Source organism: Telmatherina bonti (assembly GCF_933228915.1).
Source record: "Telmatherina bonti genome assembly, chromosome: 20".
Lineage (NCBI taxonomy): Eukaryota > Metazoa > Chordata > Actinopteri > Atheriniformes > Telmatherinidae > Telmatherina > Telmatherina bonti.
The window spans coordinates 1,173,442-1,200,388 of record NC_136618.1 but is presented as its reverse complement, the minus strand read 5'-3'; the positions used below and the strand labels follow the sequence as shown (position 1 = coordinate 1,200,388).

Here is a 26,947-nt window from a genome sequence, read left to right as displayed (position 1 = left end):
GTAACTGCGCACACCAACAACACATTAACATGTTAACATGTAACTGCGCACAACAACAACACATTAACATGTTAACATGTAACTGTGCACACCAACAACACATTAACATGTTAACATGTAACTGTGCACAACAACACATTAACATGTTAACATGTAACTGCGCACACCAACAACACATTAACATGTTAACATGTAACTGCGCACACCAACAACACATTAACATGTTAACATGTAACTGTGCACAACAACACATTAACATGTTAACATGTAACTGCGCACACCAACAACACATTAACATGTTAACATGTAACTGTGCACAACAACACATTAACATGTTAACATGTAACTGTGCACACCAACAACACATTAACATGTTAACATGTAACTGCGCACAACAACAACACATTAACATGTTAACATGTAACTGTGCACACCAACAACACATTAACATGTTAACATGTAACTGCGCACACCAACAACACATTAACATGTTAACATGTAACTGTGCACAACAACACATTAACATGTTAACATGTAACTGCGCACACCAACAACACATTAACATGTTAACATGTAACTGTGCACAACAACAACACATTAACATGTTAACATGTAACTGTGCACAACAACACATTAACATGTTAACATGTAACTGTGCACAACAACACATTAACATGTTAACATGTAACTGTGCACAACAACAACACATTAACATGTTAACATGTAACTGCGCACATCAACAACACATTAACATGTTAACATGTAACTGCGCACACCAACAACACATTAACATGTTAACATGTAACTGCGCACATCAACAACACATTAACATGTTAACATGTAACTGCGCACACCAACAACACATTAACATGTTAACATGTAACTGCGCACACCAACAACACATTAACATGTTAACATGTAACTGCGCACAACAACAACACATTAACATGTTAACATGTAACTGCGCACACCAACCACACATTAACATGTTAACATGTAACTGTGCACAACAACAACACATTAACATGTTAACATGTAACTGCGCACACCAACCACACATTAACATGTTAACATGTAACTGCGCACAACAACAACACATTAACATGTTAACATGTAACTGCGCACAACAACAACACATTAACATGTTAACATGTAACTGCGCACAACAACAACACATTAACATGTTAACATGTAACTGTGCACAACAACAACACATTAACATGTTAACATGTAACTGCGCACACCAACCACACATTAACATGTTAACATGTAACTGCGCACAACAACAACACATTAACATGTTAACATGTAACTGCGCACACCAACCACACATTAACATGTTAACATGTAACTGCGCACACCAACCACACATTAACATGTTAACATGTAACTGTGCACAACAACAACACATTAACATGTTAATATGTAACTGCGCACAACAACAACACATTAACATGTTAACATGTAACTGTGCACAACAACAACACATTAACATGTTAATATGTAACTGCGCACAACAACAACACATTAACATGTTAACATGTAACTGTGCACAACAACAACACATTAACATGTTAACATGTAACTGTGCACACCAACAACACATTAACATGTTAACATGTAACTGTGCACACCAACCACACATTAACATGTTAACATGTAACTGTGCACACCAACAACACATTAACATGTTAACATGTAACTGCGCACACCAACAACACATTAACATGTTAACATGTAACTGCGCACAACAACAACACATTAACATGTTAACATGTAACTGTGCACAACAACCACACATTAACATGTTAACATGTAACTGTGCACAACAACAACACATTAACATGTTAACATGTAACTGCGCACACCAACAACACATTAACATGTTAACATGTAACTGCGCACACCAACCACACATTAACATGTTAACATGTAACTGCGCACATCAACAACACATTAACATGTTAATATGTAACTGCGCACACCAACAACACATTAACATGTTAACATGTAACTGCGCACATCAACAATACATTAACATGTTAACATGTAACTGCGCACACCAACAACACATTAACATGTTAACATGTAACTGCGCACACCAACCACACATTAACATGTTAACATGTAACTGTGCACACCAACCACACATTAACATGTTAACATGTAACTGTGCACAACAACAACACATTAACATGTTAACATGTAACTGCGCACAACAACAACACATTAACATGTTAACATGTAACTGTGCACAACAACACATTAACATGTTAACATGTAACTGCGCACACCAACCACACATTAACATGTTAACATGTAACTGTGCACACCAACCACACATTAACATGTTAACATGTAACTGCGCACAACAACAACACATTAACATGTTAACATGTAACTGTGCACAACAACACATTAACATGTTAACATGTAACTGCGCACACCAACAACACATTAACATGTTAACATGTAACTGCGCACACCAACAACACATTAACATGTTAACATGTAACTGTGCACAACAACACATTAACATGTTAACATGTAACTGTGCACACCAACAACACATTAACATGTTAACATGTAACTGTGCACAACAACACATTAACATGTTAACATGTAACTGTGCACAACAACACATTAACATGTTAACATGTAACTGCGCACACCAACCACACATTAACATGTTAACATGTAACTGTGCACAACAACAACACATTAACATGTTAACATGTAACTGTGCACACCAACAACACATTAACATGTTAACATGTAACTGTGCACAACAACAACACATTAACATGTTAACATGTAACTGTGCACAACAACACATTAACATGTTAACATGTAACTGCGCACACCAACAACACGTTAACATGTTAACATGTATTTTAATATGAAAGGAAAATGCAGAAATGAAGCGAGAAGATTTCATGTTTTTATTGACATTTACAGGTACAAACATTCACCGTTAATTTATCTGAAGTGCAGTTTACAGCCTGTAGCAGCAGATTTTCATCATCATCATCATCACTGGACATCTTCATCATCTTTTCTAAAGTTTGATTTTACATATTTACAGTCTGATAAAGTTTTGCTGTTCAGAAGTGTTTTTATCTCTAAAAATAAACATTATGGTGAAATGAAGGTCCTTAGAACTCTGGCAGCTTCTGGTCCACATGTTGACGCATTGACGATGGACCAGAATGTGGACCAAAACCCACATTCTGACTCACATGCTGTCCCAAACCGGAATACAGTGTCTCCAGACTCTTCTGGTCCAGATCCAGTTTTTCATTGAAGCTGTGATTTACTATCTCAGAATCACCGACCAGAACCAGGAACAGAACCTTTCATCACGTCCTATGTTCAGACCCCAAAATCAGTACAAAACTCATTCAGAACCCAGAACCATGACTAGAATCCACAGCAAAACCAGAACCCAGAACAAAACACAGAACCCTGAAACCAGAACCAGAAGAGCAGGACCAGAACCAGAACCAGAAATCAGGATGATAGTAATTATGGCGAGGAAGAGGATGGAAGAAGAGTTAAGGTCCATTTAAGCTGGATGCAGAAAATGAGAGTTTTGTCCGTCTCCTCCATTAGTTTTGTACCTGTTTAGGTTCGTTGTCAAGGTGCTTAGCTATTCGTCGATTGGTGCAGAAAAGGGAGCAATACCGGCAGAAACCACCAGGGCGAGTCGTACAGCTGACCTGCAACCAAAGCAACAAACCAGAGAAGAACAACAGGATGAAGACGAAGCAAAGCTGGCAAATAAAAAAACACCAAAAGAAAAAGAAGAATAGGCAGAGGCACACATGTTTCATTCTTCTTCTGGTGTTTAGCGGTGCATTACCGTGACCAACCACTATCAAAACTCTGAAGTCAGCACTGCCCCCTAGTGGATGAACGGATCATGGCAACAGAGACGACGTATGGAAGTATGACAAATTTAGCCGTCCATGTTCACGTACGTTAGGGAGCAGGAGTGGACGTTTAAAGAAGACATTTAAGAGGTGAAACTCTAAATTTGCTGTCTATCCTCTTCTTCCTCACTCCTCCTCTTCCTCCGTCAACCTGACAGGACTGTAATTGGACGACCTGCCCCTCCCTGGTTGCCCGGTTGTGTTCCTCAGTGTGAGCCTTCAGGATGGAAATAGCTGATGACAAGATAGAGGCTGCCTTTCATTCAGCTCAAGGTTACCCCCCCCCCCCCCCTCCAACACACACAACAGACAATGATAGGGCCTGGTGGTGGTGTTGGGGGGGGTGTTTAGAAAAAACCCAATCTTTATATGTCCCTGCAGATCATCCTTTGGTCCCCTTGTACCCTCATGAGTGAAAGAGACCTCAACAGACTTGGTCCTGCTGGGCTGGTCTTGGTGGTTCTGTTGGACCTGATGGTTCTGGATGTTCTGGTGGTTCCTTTGGGGGAAAATGTGCCATCTTATTCTAAAAAAATAAAGTGACTCGGGTTCGGACTTGAACTCGGATTCAGACCAGCAGCAGAAACTGGTCCTGTTCTGGTGGTTTTCGGACCCAGGTACCAAGGCCCGTTTCCTGCAGAGATCGGATCCACTGCTGCTTTGCCGCCTGGTAAGGACGCGCCGCCATCTTGGCCTCGCAGTACATGAGCTGGTGGTCAACCAGTCCAGGCACACGGACCTCCAACTGGAAATGGAAAAACAGGAAAAATGGATCAAAATATTCTGAAATAGAAAAGGGAGACAGCAAGAGGAGAAGATGAGCAAAACGAATGAGCCAAATGCATCTTGGGAGGTGGTTACACAGCTGGGCGATTTAAGTTTAACAAGCACCGGCTCTCCTGGTGTGGTGGTCCGGTTTCTGGTTCTGCATCTATGTAGTGTCTTTAGATTTTTTTCCAGGTAGGATTTTGTCACATTAAGTTGTTAGCAAATGGTTCATGTTATTATGAACATTCAGGATGGGTGGAAGTCCCCGTCTCCAGGTGTGTCCTCACCTTGCAGTGCAGTCGGGTCCAGCGTGTGAACAGGGCATGTTTGGAGAGACGTGACGGCGCCCCGGAGTCTCGCCTCCGTCCTGTTACTGTGTTCACCACCTCCAGCTGGGCATCGCCCAGTGTCCAGTTAACGCTGTAACAGGTGGGCTTTCCAGGCTGCTGATACTCTGGATTGCTTAGTCCTGATGGAAGAAAAGATGGGGACAGTTTAATTCCAGTTTAATGCTGGTCTGCAGGTGGCTCATAGTTGCACTTTCATTGCAATTTTTTGGAAAAACAGTTCAATGTCTTTATTGTCGTTGCACAACCACAAGGAAACTGAAATGTGCAGACCGTCCTAAGGAGCTGGTTGTACAAAAGAATGTTGTAAAAACATATAGACACACACATATATTATACACAGAAATGTGAAAAGTAGTCGTAATAATGCAAAAGTAAAAGAACAAACAAGACATTACATCCATCCGCCACACAGATATTGCACAAAATGGAATTGCACTGTAATGAGTTCTGGCTGCAGACCACATACACAGGGTTGAGTGGCTTGATGGCATTGTGTGACCAGTGTGTGTGGTAAAATTATAATATGTTAACATCTGGGCAGTTCGTATGCAAGGGCCATATAGTATTGTGTCAAGTTTGTGTCAACATTATAATGTGTTTACGTGTCGCAGGTGCGTGTGGTTACATGTTAACATGTTGTTGGTAATGTGGTCCGTCCACGTGCTGACGCGTGGATGGATGGATAAACAAATGGATGGATGGATGGATAGATGGATGATGCATGATGGATGGATGATGGATGGATGAGGGATGGATGATGGATGGATGATGCATGATGGATGGATGATGATGATGATGGATGGATGATGGATGGATGGATGGATGGATGATTGGTAATGGATGGATGATGGATGATGGATGGATGATGGATGATGGATGGATGATGATGATGGATGGATGATGGATGGATGGATGATTGGTAATGGATGGATGATGGATGATGGATGGATGATGGATGGATGATGGATGATGGATGGATGATGATGGATGATGGATGGATGATGGGTGGATGATGGATGGATGATGGATGGATGATGGATGGTTGGTGGATGATGGGTGGATGATGGATGGATGATGGATGATGGATGGTTGGTGGATGATGGGTGGATGATGGATGGATGATGGATGATGGATGGTTGGTGGATGATGGATGATGGATGGATGATGGATGATGGATGGTTGGTGGATGATGGATGATGGATGGATGATGGATGATGGATGGATGATGGATGGTTGGTGGATGATGGGTGGATGATGGATGGATGATGGATGATGGATGGTTGGTGGATGATGGATGATGGATGATGGATGGATGATGGATGGATGATGGATGATGGATGGATGATGGATGGTTGGTGGATGATGGATGGATGATGGATGGATGATGGATGATGGATGGATGATGGATGGATGATGGATGGTTGGCGGATGATGGATGGATGATGGATGATGGATGGATGATGGATGATGGATGATGGATGGATGATGGATGGTTGGTGGATGATGGATGGATGATGGATGATGGATGGATGATGGATGGATGATGGATGGATGATGGATGATGGATGGATGATGGATGATGGGTGGATGATGGATGATGGATGGTTGGTGGATGATGGGTGGATGATGGATGATGGATGGTTGGTGGATGATGGGTGGATGATGGATGATGGATGGTTGGTGGATGATGGGTGGATGATGGATGATGGATGGTTGGTGGATGATGGGTGGATGATGGATGATGGATGGTTGGTGGATGATGGGTGGATGATGGATGATGGATGGTTGGTGGATGATGGATGGATGATGGATGGTTGGTGGATGATGGGTGGATGATGGATGATGGATGGTTGGTGGATGATGGGTGGATGATGGATGATGGATGGTTGGTGGATGATGGGTGGTGGATGGTTGGTGGATGATGGGTGGATGATGGATGATGGATGGTTGGTGGATGATGGGTGGATGATGGATGATGGATGGTTGGTGGATGATGGATGGATGATGGATGGTTGGTGGATGATGGGTGGATGATGGATGATGGATGGTTGGTGGATGATGGGTGGATGATGGATGATGGATGGTTGGTGGATGATGGATGATGGATGGTTGGTGGATGATGGGTGGATGATGGATGATGGATGGTTGGTGGATGATGGATGATGGGTGGATGATGGATGATGGATGGTTGGTGGATGATGGGTGGATGATGGATGATGGATGGTTGGTGGATGATGGGTGGATGATGGATGGATGGCAGAGGTAGGGGCCTGCAGCTGCTACCAACGACCATCCAGCTCGTTAACAAAGTGAAAATTGCCGGGATCCAAACTCTGCGACGCCTAAATTTGCGTCAGAAACGTTGGAAAAAGAACAAACCAAATCAGCGGCGCCTTGAACAGAGGAGTCCATGCTCCTGCTGGACGATTCCATGGTGGAAGATGGGAATGCTGCTGAACCTGGTGTGTTGTGGTTTTATCGGGTTTCTGCTGCGTAACAAACCAGGATGTGGTTTTAAGTATGTGATGGAGAGTCTGGAAGTTTTAGATGACAGACTTGGATTCGTCTGTGGAAAACACAGCGGGTTCTCTGGAAGCACCAGAGTTGAACCAGTGAAAGTCCAGAATCGAACTGGTTTTAGTCCATGTTGGTCTGAACAGGACCGAGTGCATCCAGAGATCCAGAATAAATCCTGGTTCTCCATTCGGATTTGCCTCCAGTTCAGGTGTTTATGGACCGCCATCAGCTGGTGAAGACCTGGATCCTCTGATCTCATGGTCTGCTCTCCAGATCTGCAGATTATTTCCATCCACCTGAACCACCTGCCTCAGGCCTCTTCTTTCCTCTCCACCCTGCCTCCCTCTCTTCCCTCTCACTTCATTCACGGTTTTTTTCTTCCTTTCAGTGGTTTTGATTCCTGAGTTTCTGTAACAACCAATTAGATTTTTCCTTCAGTTGATCAATGGTTCTTCTGGGAAGACTGGACACACATCCAGCTTCATGGCCAAAGCTGCTCCTCCTTCATCACTTCTATTTACATACAGGAGAGGAAGACAAAGAAAAGGAGGACAGTCTGAGGTCAGATAATAAGGTCGCATTTCTAACTTGGGAAAATTCATCTTGATGTCAGATCTCAGTGTCTTCTACCTCTCTGGTTGGGGTCATTCTCTTCAGAATTTACTTTCTTGCAAATGGTCACATTATTTCCACCGTCCAATGATTTATGGCAGGAAACCAGCCCAAGTCACAGCTTAAACCAAGGTTAGAAACGGGTCAGCTAACTGGAAACGTGATGATAAACTGTCGACTCTGTCACATGCTGCGTCTCTGATTCTTTCATCTAAAACAAGAAGGTCACAGTTTCTGTTCTGTGACTGAAGGACAAGCTGGTCCATTGATGTGTTCAGCCCTCAGGGTTAAGGTGGACCTGCTGTGCTGAGTGTGATAAGAACAGACCTGAGATCCCCCAGGAAGCTTCTCTGGGAGGGGATGTTGCTTTTAAATAACCTGGAGCAACAAAAGTTGTGGAGCTCACCAGGACCAATGAAAGGACCATAAAGATGAAACGTGTGCAGACATCTCAGCATCGTCTTCTTTTATTCCCGCTTGCACTGCAGCCCTCCCCTCCCTGTCCAGGTCTCCCTTCAGACTGAATGGCTGTCTGATAAGAGGTGTGATTACATTGATTTGGTGGAGGGCCAGCTCCACTGTGTCCATTTCCCTCTCCTCTTTGACCCTCATCCCTTCAATAAAGTGCTGCTACTCAAAGTGGTGCAGTTTCAAACACCTCAAATCAGAACACACTGGTGACAGCAAGAATAAACCTAGAAAACATCCAGAAAAAATAAAAAATCACTCAAAAAAACCTATAAAAAGATATAAAGTATCTAAAAAACATTCAGAAACACAAAACACACAAAAAACCCAGAATTCACCCAGAAAATATCCAGAAAACTTTGAAATAAAAACACAGAAAACGCTCAGAAAACATGCAGAAAACACCCTGAAAACAGTCAGAAATACCCAGAAAACAATCTGAAAACATCCAGAACACAGTCAGAAAACATAAAAAAAACAACCAGAACAGACTCAAATAAAAACAGAAAACAACCAGTAAACATCCATAAATACTCGAAAAAACCCAGAAAAGATAAAGAAAACAGAAAACATTTAAAAATGTTGAGAAACAACCAGAAAACACCTTTAACATGTCCAACAAGAGGCCAGAACATCTGGAAGGAACCTTTATGAAACACAGAAATGGGTTTAACAGCAAGAGGAGCTTCGCCGCCATGCAGACTTTTCGGGTTTGACGGTTTTCAGGGGAAAACGTGTGAAGCAGACATGTTGAAGGCTTCTGGTTTTTATCTACAGCGTGATGTTACATCGTCGACTCTTTGTTCTGGCGAGTGAACCCACTGGGATCGGTGTCTCTGAGCTCGGCTGTCGCTCAGACTCTCTGACTGACCCAGATCTGAAGTGACGGCTGCGGATGTTCCTACAAGCTGAGAGTCATTCAGATCTTCTGCCAGCGTTCATCTCTACCACAAACAGCAAAGCCCTGGAGGCGGACGAACCAAACAACTCTGAGCTGGAATCTGTCTGCTAGGTATAATGGGGTGGTGTGTGTGTGTGTGTGTGTGTGTGTGTGTGTGTGTGTGTGTGTGTGATGAATTTAGTCTGAAGCTGACGTGTTTCTCAAAAGTAATCTCTTAAAATAGACATAATATAGTTCACAAGGAGCCGCTGGTCTCGCAGCTACAGGCAAGGTTTTATCGAGGAAAAACAAACAGAAGTGATTCAGGATGATTAGAAATGAATTAAAAGATCAGAACAGTTTGGAAAACACAATCTGAGGAGTTTGAACAGTTTAATGAAGCCAGTTTGGTAATCCTGAATTACTTTCTGGACGGATGATGGTTTCCAACCACACCTGAAGCTGCCATGTTAGACGGCGTGCAAGAAGAGCAACGTCAGTTCCATCACACGTACGTCAACTTGAACTTTACCATACGCCTGTTTTACCCAGTAAATCTTATTTTCAACTAAAACAACAACATTCCGTGTGGTGGAAGACATGTTGGGACCAAGACAGAACCGATCGGGACGAGATACAAAACCTTGCTCTAGATCTCGCACACGGCCATGTTCGTTTACATCACCAAGCTCTATTTCTTCCTCTGCTGCTGTTCTGGTCACATGATGAACAGAAACACATCATGTACATGCAGACAGACCAGAGTCCTGAACCAGGAAGCAGGATCACCTGGTTAACTCAGCCAGACATCCTGAAATGTGATCAGAACTCCTGGAAAAAGTTCCTCAAGCTTTTCCATCTGGCTGAGAGCGCTCACATGGAAACAGGTACTAAACACGTCCTCTCGGGCAAAAGCAACACTGTTTCCATAGCAACAACCAGGAAGAAATGCACCTAAGCTCCTCCCACCATCCACCACCAACGTGGAGAGGACGTCCTTATAACCAGCGGCCATTTTCCAAGAGATCTGATTGGTCAGAAGGTGGTGCTTTTATACTGGTCGATCCTGATCCAGAACATGTTCTGGTGCAGGTTATCGGTTCAGCTTTAGTAACCATGGTGATGTACAGCAGTAACCATGGTGATGTACAGCAGTAACCATGGTGATGTACAGCAGTAACCATGGTGATTTACTGCAGTAACCATGGTGATGTACAGCAGTAACCATGGTGATTTACTGCAGTAACCATGGAGATTTACTGCAGTAACCATGGTGATTTACTGCAGTAACCATGGAGATTTACTGCAGTAACCATGGTGATGTACAGCAGTAGCCATGGTGATCTAAGGCAGTAACCATGGTGATCTAAGGCAGTAACCATGGTGATTTACTGCAGTAACCATGGAGATTTACTGCAGTAACCATGGAGATTTACAGCAGTAACCATGGTGATTTACTGCAGTAACCATGGAGATTTACAGCAGTAACCATGGTGATTTACTGCAGTAACCATGGAGATTTACTGCAGTAACCATGGAGATTTACAGCAGTAACCATGGTGATTTACTGCAGTAACCATGGAGATTTACAGCAGTAACCATGGTGATTTACTGCAGTAACCATGGAGATTTACAGCAGTAACCATGGTGATTTACTGCAGTAACCATGGAGATTTACAGCAGTAACCATGGTGATTTACTGCAGTAACCATGGAGATTTATTGCAGTAACCATGGTGATGTACAGCAGTAGCCATGGTGATCTAAGGCAGTAACCATGGTGATCTAAGGCAGTAACCATGGTGATTTACTGCAGTAACCATGGAGATTTACTGCAGTAACCATGGTGATTTACTGCAGTAACCATGGAGATTTACAGCAGTAACCATGGTGATTTACTGCAGTAACCATGGAGATTTACAGCAGTAACCATGGTGATTTACCTTAGTAAGAAGTAAAAACCCAAGGTTGACCCTGATTTCCATCCAGTCTAGAAAACCGGTCTGGTTCCGGTCTGGGTGCTGCATGCACCAGCCATGTCTTCCTGGACATTTGGACTCCATCTGGTTCTGAAACATTCTGGTACTGATCAATGTTTGAACTGGGCTGCGGTTCTGCAGACATACCACTCAGCAGGGGCTGGTTCCGTCGGTACACTCCAGGCAGCGGACCCAGACACTCCTGCCGCTGGTTCAAGACCCGGCCCAGATGACTTGGATGGCGTAGACTGCCCACTGTCACACTGTGCAGGTACACCGGGGCCATGAAGTGGCTCAGCAACGCCCCCTGGAGGCCCAGGACGTTCCATCTGGAGGAGAGAAGGAGGGAAGACTGATGAGAGAACATTATTCAGTCGGACAACTGATGTGACTGCCAGCACCCGGAACCAGAACCAGACCCAGAACCGGACCTCAGGAACCAAATGCCTTGAAGTGTCCTTGGGGGACTGACAGATGATACAAACAGGTAGGTGGAGGCAACATGAGCATCCCCTTGATGTGAGGCATGATGAATAAATGAACCAATCCCGGCAGACCAGGCAGTCATGTGACACCTACTGGTAAAGCTCCACCTCCATTTCATCAGATATGCTAATGAGAGGCGAGAAAATGCTAATTACCATGTTTATTTTCATTGCTGTCTCCATGGAGGAAGAGGACCCACAACCAGAACCTCCACATGACCCTGCTCATCCCATTTTGTTAATCAATGTGTTTTTATCAGAGGTGTAATTATGGCGGCTGCTTGTGTTCCCCGTCTTCCCTCGTCAGCTTCGTAATCACCCATTACAGCTTCTTCTGTTTCCCAAGCAGCCAGGGCTGTGATTGGCTGTTAAAGTGAGAGGCGGAGCAACAAAACTCTGTTTGGGCTGAAATATTCATTTAGTCCAGAAGCATCTTTTAATCTCATGCAAGAAAAGACAGCCATCTGTCCGAGGGCAGCGGAAGCTGCTCCGCTAACGGTTCATCTGCATAAAAGCCTCATCATCATCGTTCCAGCAGCACAGAGAAACACAACGGTCCCCCAACGCTCACCAAGACATAAAGATGATGATTCTATTCTATTCTATTCTGTTCTATTCTATTCTATTCTATTCTATTCTATTCTATTCTATTCTATTCTGTTCTATTCTATTCTATTCTACAGTCATTTAGACACTTTTATCCAAAGCGACTTACATCAGAGTGAGAACAACACAAGCAGGAAATCAGACAGTAGAGGACATGGTAGGAAGGTGATGGTGGACTGTCCAGTTGGATGCAGGTCCTTACATGAAGCTTCAGACTTTTTGTTGTTTGTTAACTCCCTTCCCATCCCATAATATCACCTATATTATAATACAAAGAATTAATACCATGAAGTTTGTTGCAAAGAACTGGGCTAAGTTCTCCAACTTTCCAACAAATACAGCTAAACTAAGTGTTGAAGTTCTCCTTGAAGAGCTGAGTCTTCAGCTGGGTCTTAAAAGTAGACAGGGACTCTGCAGAGCGGACAGAGTTTGGGAGATCATTCCACCATCGTGGAACAACAGAGGAAAAGAGTCTGGCTGGTGATTTAGTCCCACGTTGTGGTGGTAACACGAGGCGTCTTTCACTGGTGGAACGTAGCTGTGGAGAGGGAGTGTAGGTCTGGATTAGGGAGTGAAGGTAGACGGGAGACGTTTGAGTTATTGTTTTGTAAACCAGAAGCAGAGCTTTAAATTTGTTGCGTGCTGCGACCGGAAGCCAGTGAAGAGCGATTAGCAGCGGAGTGACATGAACCAGTTTGGGTTGGTAGAAAACCAGACGTGCTGCTGGTTCTGGATCATCTGCAGAGGTTTAACCAGCATGCAGGCACACCTGCCAGTAGGGAACTGCAGTAATCGATGCGTGAGATGACCAGAGCCTGAACCAGAAGCTGAGTCGTGTGTTCTGTCAGGTATGTCTGATTCTCTTGCTGTTGTAGAGAGCATTTCGGCAGGTACGGGCAACCGAGGCAACATGGACCTTAAAGGTCAGCTGGTCATCCATCATGACACTTAAAAGAGGCTCGTTGGGAGAGGGTCTAAGATACAGGTGGATGGTTTAGATGAAGCTATTATTTTAGTTAATTCAGAGGGTTGGACAGGACAGAAACTATTTAGACACAAGTCAGATCCTGGTTCTAAGGATGCTTCGGAGACCACAACAGGCTCAACATTATAGGTAGAAGGAAGAATATTGTGAATTTGATCTCTAATAGTGTCAATTTTATTCCTGAAAAAATACATGAAATCATCACAGCTAAGTGAGAAAGGAATACATGGCTCCACAGCGCTCCGGCTCCTAGTAAGCCTAGCTACAGTGCTGAAAAGAAACCCAGGGTTGTTTTTGTTTAAAGCTGGAGCCTATCCCAGCTGGCTTTGGGTGACAGGCAGGGTACACCCTGGACAGCTCGCCAGTCCATCGCAGGACCACACAGAGACGAACAACCACTAATGCTCACACTCACTCCTATGGGAAATTTAGAGTAACCAATCAACCTAACATGCATGTCTTTGGACAGTGGGAGGAAGCTGGAGTACCTGGAGAGAACCCACGCATACACGGGGAAAACATGCAAACTCCACACAGAAAGGTCACTGACCAAACCTCTCCCCAGCCAAGGATTGAATCAGTGACCTTCTTGCTGTGGGGCCACGGTGCTAACCACTGTGCCACTGTGCAGCCCAGAAGTTCAGAATAGAGCTAAAGGAAATGTTTAAACTATCTTTTTCATGGTCAACATGAATATTAAAATCACCTAGTACAATGACCTTATCAGTAGTCAGCACTAACTCAGACAAGAGATCAGAGAATTGGGTCAGAAACTCGGAGTAAGGTCCAGGTGGGCGATACACTAATGCTAAAAGGAGCGGTTTCTCTCAATTCCAAGACAGAGGGAAAGACAGCGGATTCCAGAGAGGAGATGATAATATGGGTCACTGCAGATTGATTGGAGGTAAAATGCTCTGCAGGATGTCGGTAGGGACCGGATCCAGAGGACAGCTAGTGGCTTTAGAGTTGACTAGAAGTTTAGAGACTTGGTCCTCATTCAGAGGGCAGAAAGAGCAAAGTGAGGCACCACTAGCTGGATGTGGTGGACTGAGCTGGTCAGGCTCAGAGAAGTGATTCCTGATGGTAGCAACCTTTTCAGTAAAACAGGAAGCCAACATGTCTGCAGTCAGCGTGGCGGGAGGCTGAGCAGCTGCTGGAGAAAGAAGACAGTTGAAGGCCATGAACAGCTGCCGTGTGTTGGGAGCATTGTGGATCTGCTTCTGATAGAAGTCTATGTTGGCAGCCGTCAGGCTGGATGTGAAGACTGAGAGGTTCTGCTGGGACTCTGACAAGTCAGGGACTTCTTTTCTTTCTGCTGGCCTGAGACCTGCTCTGTGACGTCTCAGTGAGCCATGGACTGGGAGGGTTTAGTCTGGCTGCTTCAGACAGCAGAGGACAGAGTTTGTCCAGAGAGGAGGCCAGAGAGAAGCAGAGTGTTTCTGGAGCCTCATTAACAGACAGGAAGGAGGAGTCTGAGTGGGAAGGGACGCTAGAGGAAACCTGCTCACACAGCTGTGTAGGGGTGACACATCCCAGCTTTCTGTGCTAGGAAACCAGCTTTGGAGCCTCCGGAGTGTCATGAGGAAGGAGGGCTGAGAATGTGACCAGGAGGTGGTCTGACAGGTGCAGGGGGGGACTGGCAGATCAGCTGTGGACCAGTTCCTGGTCAGGACCAGATCCATAGTGCTGCCAGCTTTGTGTGTTGGAGGAGTCTGGACCGGTCTGAGACTGAAGGAGGTGATGAGGTTCATGAAGTCGTCAGTCTGAGTTTTACCAGTGTGAATATTTAGGTCTCCATGACAACCAGCGGTGTGACATCATCAGGTGTGTCAGAGAGTAACATATCCATCTCAGAGATAAAGTGGTTCATGTTGCCTCCTGGAGGCATGATGATGCTGAACGTTGCAAAGACTAAAGGTCCTTAGATCCAGACCAGATCACCTCCAGACCAGGGGCCTCATTTATGAAGCTGTTGCACAAAACCCGGCGTAGACCAGTCCCAGTCCACTTCTGGGGTTTCTAAAAGCAGGACTTGGCGGTAAAACGTCCCGACCTCCACGCCAACTCTGACCCCGGCGTACGACAACATGTGGAGAAACAGGAAACGGCGACACCAAAGGCAGGAAAGAAAAAGAAATCTGAGCCATTTGTTCCAAATGAAATGTAAACTGAACCCTGACAGCATCTGTCCCCTGCTGACCTCCTCTGTCTTTCTGCTGGTGCTGATGTCCATCCCGTCTCCACCAGATAAAATACTTTTACATTTTACAGCTTCATCTGTTAGAATTTCTTACTCATTTTCCACAAAATTCCTCTTTTTTCCTGCAGAACCGTCATGGAAATGAGATGGATTAATATTTATCAGGGCGTCGGCCTGACCTTTTATGGCCAACATGTGGGCGTGGCCAGATGTTTCCTCACCGTGTTAAACTTCCTGTTGATCCTGATTTATGAAGGAAACAGACGTGGGACGTGCTGCTTTGTACATCGGGAAGTTTTCTTGCACCGCATTTCCTGGTTTCTGTACGTACACCGCCTGGAGTCATCGTTGCTACGCACAGTTTGATAAATGAGGCCCCAGATCACCTGCAGACCAGATCACCTGCAGACCAGATCACCTGCAGACCAGATCACCTGCAGACATGATCACCTGCAGACATGATCACCTGCAGACCAGATCACCTGCAGACCAGATCACCTCCAGACCAGATCACCTCCAGACCAGATCACCTGCAGACCAGATCACCTCCAGACCAGATCACCTCCAGACCAGATCACCTGCAGACCAGATCACCTCCAGACCAGATCACCTGCAGACCAGATCACCTGCAGACCAGACCAGATCACCTGCAGACCAGACCAGATCACCTCCAGACCAGATCACCTGCAGACCAGATCACCTCCAGACCAGATCACCTCCAGACCAGATCACCTGCAGACCAGATCACCTGCAGACCAGATCACCTGCAGACCAGATCACCTCCAGACCAGATCACCTGCAGACCAGATCACCTCGTCGGGACCGGTTCGTGCTGGGACCAGTTCATGTCGGGACCAGTTCGTGCTGGGACCAGTTCATGTCGGGACCAGTTCATGTCGGGACCAGTTCGTGTTGGGACCAGATCGTGTTGGGACCAGTTCGTGTCGGGACCAGTTCGTGTCGGGACCAGATCGTGTTGGGACCAGTTCGTGTTGGGACCAGTTCGTGCTGGGACCAGTTTGTGCTGGGACCAGTTTGTGCTGGGACCGGTTCGTGCTGGGACCGGTTCGTGCTGGGACTGGTTTGTGCTGGGACCAGTTCGTGCTGGGACCAGTTCGTGCTGGGACCAGTTTGTGCTGGGACCAGTTCGTGCCGGGACCAGTTCGTGCCGGGACCAGTTCGTGTCGGGACCAGTTCGTGTCGGGACCAGTTCGTGTCGGGACCAGTTCGTGCTGGGACCAGTTCATGTTGGGACCAGTTCGTGTCGGGACCAGTTCGTGCTGGGACCAGTTCGTGCTGGGACCAGTTCGTGCTGGGACCAGTTCGTGTCGGGACCAGTTCGTGTCGGGACCAGTTCGTGTGGGGACCAGTTCGTGTTGGGACCAGTTCGTGCTGGGACCAGTTCGTGCTGGGACCAGTTCGTGCTGGGACCAGTTCGTGTCGGGACCAGTTCGTGTCGGGACCAGTTCGTGTTGGGACCAGTTCGTGCTGGGACCAGTTCGTCCTGGGACCAGTTCGTGCTGGGACCAGTTCGTGCCGGGACCAGTTCGTGCCGGGACCAGTTCGTGCTGGGACCAGTTCGTGCTGGGACCAGTTCGTCCTGGGACCAGTTCGTGCTGGGACCAGTTCGTGCTGGGACCAGTTCGTGTTGGGACCAGTTCGTGCCGGGACCAGTTCGTGTTGGGACCAGTTCGTGCTGGGACCAGTTCGTGCTGGGACCAGTTCGTGCTGGGACCAGTGTGTGTTGGGACCAGTTCGTGCTGGGACCAGTTCGTGCTGGGACCAGTTCGTGCTGGGACCAGTTTGTGTTGGGACCAGTTCGTGCTGGGACCAGTTCGTGCTGGGACCAGTTCGTGTTGGGACCAGTTCGTGTCGGGACCAGTTCGTGCTGGGACCAGTTCGTGTCGGGACCAGTTCGTGCTGGGACCAGTTCGTGTCGGGACCAGTTCGTGCTGGGACCAGTTCATGTCGGGACCAGTTCGTGTTGGGACCAGTTCGTGCTGGGACCAGTTCGTGTTGGGACCAGTTCGTGTTGGGACCAGTTCGTGTTGGGACCAGTTCGTGCTGGGACCAGTTCGTGTTGGGACCAGTTCGTGTTGGAAGCAGTTCGTGTTGGGACCAGTTCATGTCGGGACCAGTTCGTGCTGGGACCAGTTCGTGCTGGGACCAATTAGTGTTGGGACCAGTTCGTGATGGGACCAGTTCGTGCTGGGACCAGTTCGTGCTGGGACCAATTAGTGTTGGGACCAGTTCGTGATGGGACCAGTTCGTGCTGGGACCAGTTCGTGCTGGGACCAGTTCGTGTTGGGACCAGTTCGTGTTGGGACCAGTTCGTGCTTGGACCAGTTCGTGCTGGGACCAGTTCGTGTTGGGACCAGTTCGTGTCGGGACCAGTTCGTGCTGGGACCAATTCGAGCCGGGACCAGTTCGTGTCGGGACCAGTTCGTGTCGGGACCAGTTCGTGTCGGGACCAGTTCGTGTCGGGACCAGTTCGTGGTGGGACCAGTTCGTGCTGGGACCAGTTCGTGCTGGGACCAGTTCGTGCTGGGACCAGTTCGTGTCGGGACCAGTTCGTGTCGGGACCAGTTCATGTTGGGAGCAGTTCGTGCTGGGACCAGTTCGTGTTGGGACCAGTTCATGTCGGGAGCAGTTTGTGTTGGGACCAGTTCGTGTTGGGACCAGTTCATGTCGGGACCAGTTCGTGCTGGGACCAGTTCGTGCTGGGACAAGTTCGTGCTGGGACCAATTCGTGCCGGGACCAGTTCGTGCCGGGACCAGTTCGTGCTGGGACCAATTCGTGCCGGGACCAGTTCGTGCCGGGACCAGTTCGTGCCGGGACCAGTTCGTGCTGGGACCAGTTCGTGTTGGGACCAGTTCGTGCTGGGACCAGTTCGTGCTGGGACCAGTTCGTGTCGGGACCAGTTCGTGATGGGACCAATTCGTGCTGGGACCAATTCGTGCCGGGACCAGTTCGTGCTGGGACCAGTTCGTGTTGGGACCAGTTCGTGCTGGGACCAGTTCGTGTCGGGACCAGTTCGTGTCGGGACCAGTTCGTGCTGGGACCAGTTCGTGTCGGGACCAGTTCGTGTCGGGACCAGTTCGTGTCGGGACCAGTTCGTGTCGGGACCAGTTCGTGTCGGGACCAGTTCGTGCTGGGACCAGTTCGTGTCGGGACCAGTTCGTGTTGGGACCAGTTCGTGTCGGGACCAGTTCGTGTCGGGACCAGTTCGTGTCGGGACCAGTTCGTGTCGGGACCAGTTCGTGTCGGGACCAGTTCGTGCTGGGACCAGTTCGTGTCGGGACCAGTTCGTGTCGGGACCAGTTCGTGTTGGGGCCAGTTCGTGCTGGGACCAGTTCGTGCTGGGACCAGTTCGTGTCGGAACCAGTTCGTGTCGGGACTAGTTCGTGCCGGGACCAGTTCGTGCCGGGACCAGTTCGTGTCGGGACCAGTTCGTGTCGGGACCAGTTCGTGTCGGGACCAGTTCGTGTTGGGACCAGTTCGTGCTGGGACCAGTTCGTGCTGGGACCAGTTCGTGCTGGGACCAGTGTGTGTTGGGACCAGTTCGTGCTGGGACCAGTTCGTGCTGGGACCAGTTCGTGCTGGGACCAGTTTGTGTTGGGACCAGTTCGTGCTGGGACCAGTTCGTGCTGGGACCAGTTCGTGCTGGGACCAGTTTGTGTTGGGACCAGTTCGTGCTGGGACCAGTTCGTGCTGGGACCAGTTCGTGTTGGGACCAGTTCGTGTCGGGACCAGTTCGTGCTGGGACCAGTTCGTGTCGGGACCAGTTCGTGCTGGGACCAGTTCGTGTCGGGACCAGTTCGTGCTGGGACCAGTTCATGTCGGGACCAGTTCGTGCAGGGACCAGTTCGTGCTGGGACCAGTTCGTGTTGGGACCAGTTCGTGTTGGAGCCAGTTCGTGTTGGGACCAGTTCGTGCTGGGACCAGTTCGTGTTGGGACCAGTTCATGTTGGAAGCAGTTCGTGTTGGGACCAGTTCATGTCGGGACCAGTTCGTGCTGGGACCAGTTCGTGCTGGGACCAATTAGTGTTGGGACCAGTTCGTGATGGGACCAGTTCGTGCTGGGACCAGTTCGTGCTGGGACCAATTAGTGTTGGGACCAGTTCGTGATGGGACCAGTTCGTGCTGGGACCAGTTCGTGCTGGGACCAGTTCGTGTTGGGACCAGTTCGTGTTGGGACCAGTTCGTGCTTGGACCAGTTCGTGCTGGGACCAGTTCGTGTTGGGACCAGTTCGTGTCGGGACCAGTTCGTGCTGGGACCAATTCGTGCCGGGACCAGTTCGTGTCGGGACCAGTTAGTGTCGGGACCAGTTCGTGTCGGGACCAGTTCGTGTCGGGACCAGTTCGTGGTGGGACCAGTTCGTGCTGGGACCAGTTCGTGCTGGGACCAGTTCGTGTCGGGACCAGTTCGTGTCGGGACCAGTTCATGTTGGGAGCAGTTCGTGCTGGGACCAGTTCGTGTTGGGACCAGTTCATGTCGGGAGCAGTTTGTGTTGGGACCAGTTCGTGTTGGGACCAGTTCATGTCGGGACCAGTTCGTGCTGGGACCAATTCGTGCCGGGACCAGTTCGTGCCGGGACCAGTTCGTGCTGGGACCAATTCGTGCCGGGACCAGTTCGTGCCGGGACCAGTTCGTGCCGGGACCAGTTCGTGCTGGGACCAGTTCGTGTTTGGACCAGTTCGTGCTGGGACCAGTTCGTGCTGGGACCAGTTCGTGTCGGGACCAGTTCGTGATGGGACCAATTCGTGCTGGGACCAATTCGTGCCGGGACCAGTTCGTGCTGGGACCAGTTCGTGTTGGGACCAGTTCGTGCTGGGACCAGTTCGTGTCGGGACCAGTTCGTGTCGGGACCAGTTCGTGCTGGGACCAGTTCGTGTCGGGACCAGTTCGTGTTGGGGCCAGTTCGTGATGGGACCAATTCGTGCTGGGACCAATTCGTGTCGGGACCAGTTCGTGTTGGGGCCAGTTCGTGCTGGGACCAGTTCGTGCTGGGACCAGTTCGTGTCGGAACCAGTTCGTGTCGGGACTAGTTCGTGCCGGGACCAGTTCGTGCCGGGACCAGTTCGTGTCGGGACCAGTTCGTGTCGGGACCAGTTCGTGTCGGGACCAGTTCGTGCCGGGACCAGTTCGTGCTGGGACCAGTTCGTGTCGGGACCAGTTCGTGTTGGGACCAGTTCGTGCTGGGACCAGTTCGTGTTGGGACCAGTTCATGTCAGGACCAGTTCGTGCTGGGACCAGTTCGTGCTGGGACCAGTTCGTGCTGGGACCAATTCGTGCCGGGACCAGTTCGTGCTGGGACCAGTTCGTGCTGGGACCAATTCGTGCCGGGACCAGTTCGTGCTGGGACCAGTTCGTGCTGGGACCAATTCGTGCTGGGACCAGTTGGTGCTGGGACCAGTTCGTGCTGGGACCAATTCGTGTTAGGTCCAGTTCATGTCGGGACCAGTTCGTGCTGGGACCAGTTCGTGCTGGGACCAGTTCGTGCTGGGACCAGTTCGTGCTGGGACCATTTCGTGCTGGGACCAGTGTGTGTTGGGACCAGTTCGTGTTGGGACCAGTTCGTGCTGGGACCAGTTCGTGCTGGGACCAGTTCGTGCTGGGACCAGTGTGTGTTGGGACCAGTTCGTGCTGGGACCAGTTCGTGTTGGGACCAGTTCGTGCTGGGACCAGTTCGTGCTGGGACCAGTTTGTGTTGGGACCAGTTCGTGCTGGGACCAGTTCGTGCTGGGACCAGTTCGTGTTGGGACCAGTTCGTGTTGGGACCAGTTCGTGCTGGGACCATTTCGTGCTGGGACCAGTTCGTGCTGGGACCAGTTCGTGCTGGGACCAGTTCGTGTTGGGACCAGTTCGTGCTGGGACCAGTTCGTGCTGGGACCAGTTCGTGCTGGGACCAGTTTGTGTTGGGACCAGTTCGTGCTGGGACCAGTTCGTGCCGGGACCAGTTCGTGTTGGGACCATTTCGTGTCGGGACCAGTTCGTGTCGGGACCAGTTCATGTTGGGACCAGTTCGTGCTGGGACCAGTTCGTGCTGGGACCAGTTCGTGCTGGGACCAATTCGTGTTGGGACCAGTTCATGTCGGGACCAATTCGTGTGGGGACCAGTTCGTGTCGGGACCAGTTCTTGACGGGACCAGTTCGTGCAGGGACCAGTTCGTGCTGGGACCAGTTCGTGCTGGGACCATTTCGTGCTGGGACCAGTGTGTGTTGGGACCAGTTCGTGCTGGGACCAGTTCGTGCTGGGACCAGTTCGTGCTGGGACCAGTTCGTGTTGGGACCAGTTCATGTCGGGACCAGTTCGTGTTGGGACCAGTTCGTGTCGGGACCAGTTCGTGCTGGGACCAGTTCGTGCTGGGACCAGTTCGTGCTGGGACCAGTTCGTGCCGGGACCAGTTCGTGCTGGGACCAGTTCGTGCTGGGACCAGTTCGTGCTGGGACCAGTTCGTGCTTGGACCAGTTCGTGCTGGGACCAGTTCGTGTTGGGACCAGTTCGTGTCGGGACCAGTTCGTGCTGGGACCAGTTCGTGCTGGGACCAGTTCGTGCTGGGACCAGTTCGTGCCGGGACCAGTTCGTGTCGGGACCAGTTCGTGGCGGGACCAGTTCGTGTCGGGACCAGTTCGTGTCGGGACCAGTTCGTGCTGGGACCAGTTCGTGCTGGGACCAGTTCGTGCTGGGACAAGTTCGTGCCGGGACCAGTTCGTGCCGGGACCAGTTCGTGCTGGGACCAATTCGTGCCGGGACCAGTTCGTGCCGGGACCAGTTCGTGCCGGGACCAGTTCGTGCCGGGACCAGTTCGTGCCGGGACCAGTTCGTGTTGGGACCAGTTCGTGCTGGGACCAGTTCGTGCTGGGACCAGTTCGTGTCGGGACCAGTTCGTGATGGGACCAATTCGTGCTGGGACCAATTCGTGCCGGGACCAGTTCGTGCTGGGACCAGTTCGTGTTGGAACCAGTTCGTGCTGGGACCAATTCGTGCCGGGACCAGTTCGTGCTGGGACCAGTTCGTGTTGGGACCAGTTCGTGCTGGGACCAGTTCGTGTTGGGACCAGTTCGTGCTGGGACCAGTTCGTGCTGGGACCAATTCGTGTTGGGACCAGTTCGTGTTGGGACCAGTTCGTGCTGGGACCAGTTCGTGCTGGGACCAGTTCGTGCTGGGACCAGTTTGTGTTGGGACCAGTTCGTGCTGGGACCAGTTCGTGCTGGGACCAGTTCGTGCTGGGACCAGTTCGTGCTGGGACCAGTTTGTGTTGGGACCAGTTCGTGCTGGGACCAGTTCGTGCTGGGACCAGTTCGTGTTGGGACCAGTTCGTGCTGGGACCAGTTCGTGCTGGGACCAGTTCGTGTCGGGACCAGTTTGTGCTGGGACCAGTTCGTGTCGGGACCAGTTCGTGCTGGGACCAGTTCGTGCTGGGACCAGTTCGTGCTGGGACCAGTTCGTGTTGGGACCAGTTCGTGCTTGGACCAGTTCGTGCTGGGACCAGTTCGTGTTGGGACCAGTTCGTGTCGGGACCAGTTCGTGCTGGGACCAGTTCGTGCCGGGACCAGTTCGTGCTGGGACCAGTTCGTGTTGGGACCAGTTCGTGCCGGGACCAGTTCGTGCCGGGACCAGTTCGTGTCGGGACCAGTTCGTGCTGGGACCAGTTCGTGCTGGGACCAGTTCGTGCTGGGACCAGTTCGTGTTGGGACCAGTTCGTGCTGGGACCAGTTCGTGCTGGGACCAGTTCGTGCTGGGACCAGTTCGTGTTGGGACCAGTTCGTGTTGGGACCAGTTCATGTTGGGACCAGTTCGTGCTGGGACCAGTTCGTGCTGGGACCAGTTCATGTCGGGACCAGTTCGTGCTGGGACCAGTTCGTGCTGGGACCAGTTCATGTCGGGACCAGTTCGTGCTGGGACCAGTTCGTGCTGGGACCAGTTCATGTCGGTACCAGTTCGTGCTGGGACCAGTTCGTGCTGGGACCAGTTAGTGCTGGGACCAGTTCGTGCTGGGACCAATTCGTGTTGGGACCAGTTCATGTCGGGACCAGTTCGTGCTGGGACCAGTTCGTGTTGGGACCAGTTCGTGCTGGGACCAGTTCGTGCTGGGACCAGTTCATGTCGGGACCAGTTCGTGCTGGGACCAGTTCGTGCTGGGACCAGTTCATGTCGGGACCAGTTCGTGCTGGGACCAGTTCGTGCTGGGACCAGTTAGTGCTGGGACCAGTTCGTGCTGGGACCAATTCGTGTCGGGACCAGTTCATGTCGGGACCAGTTCGTGCTGGGACCAGTTCGTGCTGGGACCAGTTCATGTCGGGACCAGTTCGTGCTGGGACCAGTTCGTGCTGGGACCAGTTCGTGTTGGGACCAGTTCATGTTGGGACCAGTTCGTGCAGGGACCAGTTCGTGCTGGGACCAGTTCGTGTTGGGACCAGTTTGTCCTAGTTCGTGTTGGAAGCAGTTCGTGTTGGGACCAGTTCATGTCGGGACCAGTTCGTGCTGGGACCAGTTTGTCCTGGGACCAGTTCGTGCTGGGACCAATTCGTGTTGGGACCAGTTCGTGTTGGGACCAGTTCGTGCTGGGACCAGTTCGTGTTGGGACCAGTTCGTGCTTGGACCAGTTCGTGCTGGGACCAGTTCGTGTTGGGACCAGTTCGTGTCGGGACCAGTTCGTGCCGGGACCAATTCGTGCCGGGACCAGTTCATGTCGGGACCAGTTCGTGCTGGGACCAATTCGTGCTGGGACCAGTTCAGGTCGGGACAAGTTCGTGCCGGGACCAGTTCGTGTTGGGACCAGTTCGTGTTGGGACCAGTTCATGTTGGGACCAATTCGTGTTGGGACCAGTTCGTGCTGGGACCAGTTCGTGTTGGGACCAGTTCGTGCTGGGACCAGTTCGTGTTGGGACCAGTTCGTGTCGGGACCAGTTCGTGCTGGGACCAGTTCATGTCGGGACCAGTTTGTGTTGGGACCAGTTCCTGCTGGGACCAGTTCGTGTTGGGACCAGTTCGTGTCGGGACCAGTTCGTGCTGGGACCAGTTCATGTCGGGACCAGTTCGTGCTGGGACCAGTTCATGTCGGGACCAGTTCGTGCAGGGACCAGTTCGTGCAGGGACCAGTTCGTGCTGGGACCAGTTCATGTTGGGACCAGTTCGTGCTGGGACCAGTTCGTGCTGGGACCAGTTCGTGCTGGGACCAGTTCATGTCGGGACCAGTTCGTGCTGGGACCAGTTCGTGCTGGGACCAGTTCATGTCGGGACCAGTTCGTGCTGGGACCAGTTCGTGCTGGGACCAGTTAGTGCTGGGACCAGTTCGTGCTGGGACCAATTCGTGTTGGGACCAGTTCATGTCGGGACCAGTTCGTGCCGGGACCAGTTCGTGCTGGGACCAGTTCGTGCCGGGACCAGTTCATGTCGGGACCAGTTCGTGCTGGGACCAGTTCGTGTTGGGACCAGTTCATGTTGGAAGCAGTTCGTGTTGGGACCAGTTCATGTCGGGACCAGTTCGTGCTGGGACCAGTTCGTCCTGGGACCAGTTCGTCCTGGGACCAGTTCGTGCTGGGACCAATTCATGTTGGGACCAGTTCGTGTTGGGACCAGTTCGTGCTGGGACCAGTTCGTGCTGGGACCAGTTCGTGTTGGGACCAGTTCGTGTTGGGACCAGTTCATGTTGGGACCAGTTCGTGCTGGGACCAGTTCGTGCTGGGACCAGTTCATGTCGGGACCAGTTCGTGCTGGGACCAGTTCGTGCTGGGACCAGTTCATGTCGGGACCAGTTCGTGCTGGGACCAGTTCGTGCTGGGACCAGTTAGTGCTGGGACCAGTTCGTGCTGGGACCAATTCGTGTTGGGACCAGTTCATGTCGGGACCAGTTCGTGCTGGGACCAGTTCGTGTTGGGACCAGTTCGTGCTGGGACCAGTTCGTGCTGGGACCAGTTCATGTCGGGACCAGTTCGTGCTGGGACCAGTTCGTGCTGGGACCAGTTCATGTCGGGACCAGTTCGTGCTGGGACCAGTTCGTGCTGGGACCAGTTAGTGCTGGGACCAGTTCGTGCTGGGACCAATTCGTGTCGGGACTAGTTCATGTCGGGACCAGTTCGTGCTGGGACCAGTTCGTGCTGGGACCAGTTCATGTCGGGACCAGTTCGTGCTGGGACCAGTTCGTGCTGGGACCAGTTCGTGTTGGGACCAGTTCGTGTTGGGACCAGTTCGTGCTGGGACCAGTTCGTTTTGGGACCAGTTCGTGTCGGGACCAGTTCGTGCCGGGACCAGTTCGTGCTGGGACCAGTTCGTGTCGGGACCAGTTCGTGTCGGGACCAGTTCATGTTGGGACCAGTTCGTGCTGGGACCAGTTCGTGCTGGGACCAGTTCGTGCTGGGACCAATTCGTGTTGGGACCAGTTCATGAAGGGACCAATTCGTGTGGGGACCAGTTCGTGTCGGGACCAGTTCTTGTCGGGACCAGTTCGTGCAGGGACCAGTTCGTGCAGGGACCAGTTCGTGCTGGGACCATTTCGTGCTGGGACCAGTGTGTGTTGGGACCAGTTCGTGCTGGGACCAGTTCGTGCTGGGACCAGTTCGTGTTGGGACCAGTTCGTGCTTGGACCAGTTCGTGCTTGGACCAGTTCGTGCTGGGACCAGTTCGTGTTGGGACCAGTTCGTGTCGGGACCAGTTCGTGTCGGGACCAGTTCGTGCCGGGACCAGTTCGTGCCGGGACCAGTTCGTGTCGGGACCAGTTCGTCTCGGGACCAGTTCGTGTCGGGACCAGTTCGTGCCGGGACCAGTTCGTGCCGGGACCAGTTCGTGTCGGGACCAGTTCGTGTTGGGACCAGTTCATGTTGGGACCAGTTCGTGCTGGGACCAGTTCGTGTTGGGACCAGTTCATGTCGGGACCAGTTCGTGCTGGGACCAGTTCGTGCTGGGACCAGTTCGTGCTGGGACCAGTTCGTGCCGGGACCAGTTCGTCCTGGGACCAGTTCGTGCTGGGACCAATTCGTGTTGGGACCAGTTCGTGTTGGGACCAGTTCGTGCTGGGACCAGTTCATGTTGGAAGCAGTTCGTGTTGGGACCAGTTCATGTCGGGACCAGTTCGTGCTGGGACCAGTTCGTGCTGGGACCAGTTCGTCCTGGGACCAGTTCGTGCTGGGACCAATTCGTGTTGGGACCAGTTCGTGTTGG

At 50.6% G+C, this 26,947-nt stretch overlaps 1 protein-coding gene across 1 annotated transcript in view; it reads right to left on the bottom strand.

Moving 5' to 3' along the window:
• Nucleotides 1–4,500: 4,500 nt before the first annotated feature.
• The window catches only part of LOC306770482 (double-stranded RNA-specific editase B2-like), a gene marked incomplete at both ends in the record, with an annotated part of 389,789 nt that continues 367,342 nt past the window's right edge, over nucleotides 4,501–26,947 (bottom strand). Inside the window, 3 exons of the mRNA XM_079259335.1 lie at nucleotides 4,501–4,677; nucleotides 4,988–5,169; nucleotides 11,653–11,834. Of these exons, the coding sequence (XP_079115461.1) occupies nucleotides 4,501–4,677; nucleotides 4,988–5,169; nucleotides 11,653–11,834 (541 nt within the window). The remainder of the gene's footprint in view (nucleotides 4,678–4,987; nucleotides 5,170–11,652; nucleotides 11,835–26,947) is intronic.